The sequence below is a fragment of the Humulus lupulus genome, chromosome 5, assembly GCF_963169125.1.
Source record: "Humulus lupulus chromosome 5, drHumLupu1.1, whole genome shotgun sequence".
Classification (NCBI taxonomy): domain Eukaryota; kingdom Viridiplantae; phylum Streptophyta; class Magnoliopsida; order Rosales; family Cannabaceae; genus Humulus; species Humulus lupulus.
The window spans coordinates 141,073,058-141,075,932 of NC_084797.1; the positions used below are offsets into that span (position 1 = coordinate 141,073,058).

General features: G+C 47.2%; 1 protein-coding gene across 1 annotated transcript; it reads left to right on the forward strand.

Moving 5' to 3' along the window:
- The first annotated feature begins 699 nt into the window (after positions 1-699).
- On the forward strand, positions 700-2,424 carry LOC133779535 (uncharacterized). The gene is made up of 3 exons (XM_062219488.1): positions 700-783; positions 973-1,802; positions 2,280-2,424. Exons 1-3 carry the CDS (start codon positions 700-702, stop codon positions 2,422-2,424), a joined length of 1,059 nt encoding a protein of 352 aa, XP_062075472.1.
- Positions 2,425-2,875: the final 451 nt, after the last annotated feature.

Below are 2,875 nucleotides of genomic sequence, written 5' to 3' on the forward strand. Positions count from 1 at the left end.
GCCATGCATGAGCCAGGGGCTCAGCCTCAGAATGGAAACTAAGGTCCAACCAGGAGTAACAGATCTGGTCGGGGTGCCCAAGCCAATAATAATAGGCGACCTTTACCGGCAGATGAGCAGATCTTACCAAGACGTGGCAAAGGATAGGACCAAGCCGGAGATGTTCAACCAAGACCTCAGGGTAGTAATCGTGATAGGAATTCTAGCGCTGCGAGACGAGATGGAAATCCCCGAGTCCCAACACAGAACAGGGACGGTCGATATCAGAACTACCAGCAAGCAACCTGGTCAGTACAAACAGCAACAAGAGTACCGACTAAGGTCCCGAAGGGATGAGCCAGAGGTGAGTAGCGCATACAGGCCCCATTATGCTGATGGATATGGCCATGATGAGGCAGCAAGCCAAGTTCGCCAGCCTAATAACCAGGGATAGGGGGTAACCAGCCCGAAGGACCGTTTGTCCCGCAAGGGCAGGAAATGCCTAACAACCAACCACCCTGAGGTGGAGGGTTCCAGGGAGTACCTCCAATACCAAGAAGAGAAAATAGTCAGTACGCCGAGGGCAGGCCTCGACCAAATTCTATTTTCAATCGGATGGGTCCCATGGGAGGTGAGGACCTTCGAGACGCTCTTAATCGCAGTAGGTAAAATTGGGATTCGAACAACGTAGCTCTGCCTGAGCCTGTTCGGGACTCGATAATGGATGGGGTCCGTAATGCAGCACATCCTAAGGCAACTGCAGACCCTGACATCCAAGCCCAGCTGGATCTATTAACCCAACTGGTAAGGGACTTAACAGCCCCCAAGTTAAGGAATATTGAAATGGAAAGACAGAAGGGTTCCCCATTTTCAGACCGTATAAATTAGCTGCCAATACCTGTCAAATTCAAAATGCCAACATGGAAAATGTATACTAGGTGGGAAGACCCAATATCCCACGTTCATCACTTTGAACTACAAACTGACCTCCAGGGGGTTCGAGATGACGCCAGGTGCAAGATCTTCCCAGCCACCCTATCAGAAACTGCCCAGCGATGGTTCTTCAAGCTACAGCCAGGATCAATCACGTCATGGGACAATTTTGTCCACATATTCTATTCTCAGTTCTCCTCAGCAATGCCCCTCCCAGCCGAGCCAAATGATTTGGTGGACATCAATCAAAGGGACAATGAGCCTCTAAAAGATTACATCCAGTGTTTCATGCAAGAAGCCACCAAGGTAAAGTCCCTTAGTGATGATGGTAATTTGATAGACATCAATTCAGGAGTCAAGGTAAAAAGTTTATTCTGGAGTAGCTTGAAGAGGAAGTCAGCGCATACCACTCAAGAATTTCTCAACATAGCAGAAGAATTTATCAAGTTAGAAGAAGCTGAACGGAAGGTGAATAATCCTACCCAGGCAGTTTTCGAGAAAGAGAAAACAAGTGTTGGGAACAACACCAACCCTGTAGAAGGAAGTAAAAATGGAGGAAAGAACGGCAAACGCAGTAAAGGGGCTGGAAGCAGTGGTAACCAGAATGACAATAAAAAGCCTAAGACTAGTGAGCATCCGAACCCACGAGAATACGTGCCCAAGTTTACTACTTACACCATCCTGTTGGAGTCCCGAGCAGATGTTTTCAATGCTACACAGGTCGTCGTACCATACAAAAGACCTCCACCAATAAGGAAGGATGTTAATAGACGGGATATGACCAAGTTCTATCAGTTTCACAATGACTACGGTCATGAAACCAATGAATGTAACCACTTGAAGGAGGAGATAGAGTTCCTCATTAGAAAAAACAATGCTCATCTGAAGAGGTATGTACGATAGGTCACCGACCCACAGCTTCAACAACCTCCTCAGCAACAGCCTCCCCAACAATATCAAAGCAGTCAACCACTCCTGCCACCACCAGTTGCTGGCCGACTAGATATGATCTGTGGAGGACCACATTTGGCCGATAACAGTGGCAAGGTCTGAGAAAAATATGCTCGTTCCCTTAGGCACGAGCAGGAGGAAGATGTACTGGCTGTCTAGGAGCGTACTCCCAAACAACCTTGATACGAATGTGAACCCATCACATTCAGTGAGGAAGACACAAGTCACGTACATCATCCATATAATGACCCTTTGGTGGTGGAGGTGCAAATCGCTAATATGATCGTGGCTCGGACGATGATTGATCATAGTTCGTTGGCCAATATTCTATTCAAAAATACCCTAGAGAGTATGAATTTAAGCATTAGAGATTTAGAACCATGTGAGCAGCTGCTGTATGGATTTACTGGGAATAGCATGGCCCCCACAGGAAGCATAAGGTTGCCTTTAACAGTAGGGACGGCACCTAAGAGCAACACGGTAATGGCTTTGTTCGTAGTGATTGACATTCCTTCTCTGTACAATGCCATGATAGGGCGGGCGACCCTGTATGACCTCTGAGCAGTATCCTCAATTTTCCACTTGTTGCTCAAATTCCCAACCCGAGCAGGTGTAGGATGTATCAAGGGGAACCAACTGGTGGCCAGAGAATGTTATAATTCATCAGTCAAAAAACAGGCAAGGTAGTCTATACTGCCCAGCCTGCAGGGCCTAGTCACCAGAAATAGGATACAGCCCAAAATCGGGGAGATGATATAGACCCTCATTTTGGGGATACGGATACAGGGTTGGGTCCAGTCAAATAATTGGAAGAAGTCCCACTCAACCCGCAGTACCCGACCAGGGTTGTCAAGATGGGAAAAGAGCTATCCATGCCCATAAGATCCACTTTGATCCAGTTCCTATGGGACAATCAGGATGTATTCGTCTGGTCACATGATGATATGGTAGGGATATGCCCAACTATTATAAGCCATGCCCTCAACATTGACATAGAACACTTCAAGCCCAT

Excerpts from the sequence above, each read along its gene's own strand:
- LOC133779535 (XM_062219488.1), top strand. The coding sequence starts at position 700 with ATGGATGGGGTCCGTAATGCAGCACATCCTAAGGCAACTGCAGACCCT. Across the intron at positions 784-972 it reads TGGATCTATTAACCCAACTG|GGGGTTCGAGATGACGCCAG; the intron begins GTAAGGGACTTA and ends ACTGACCTCCAG. Across the intron at positions 1,803-2,279 it reads AACAATGCTCATCTGAAGAG|CATGGCCCCCACAGGAAGCA; the intron begins GTATGTACGATA and ends TACTGGGAATAG.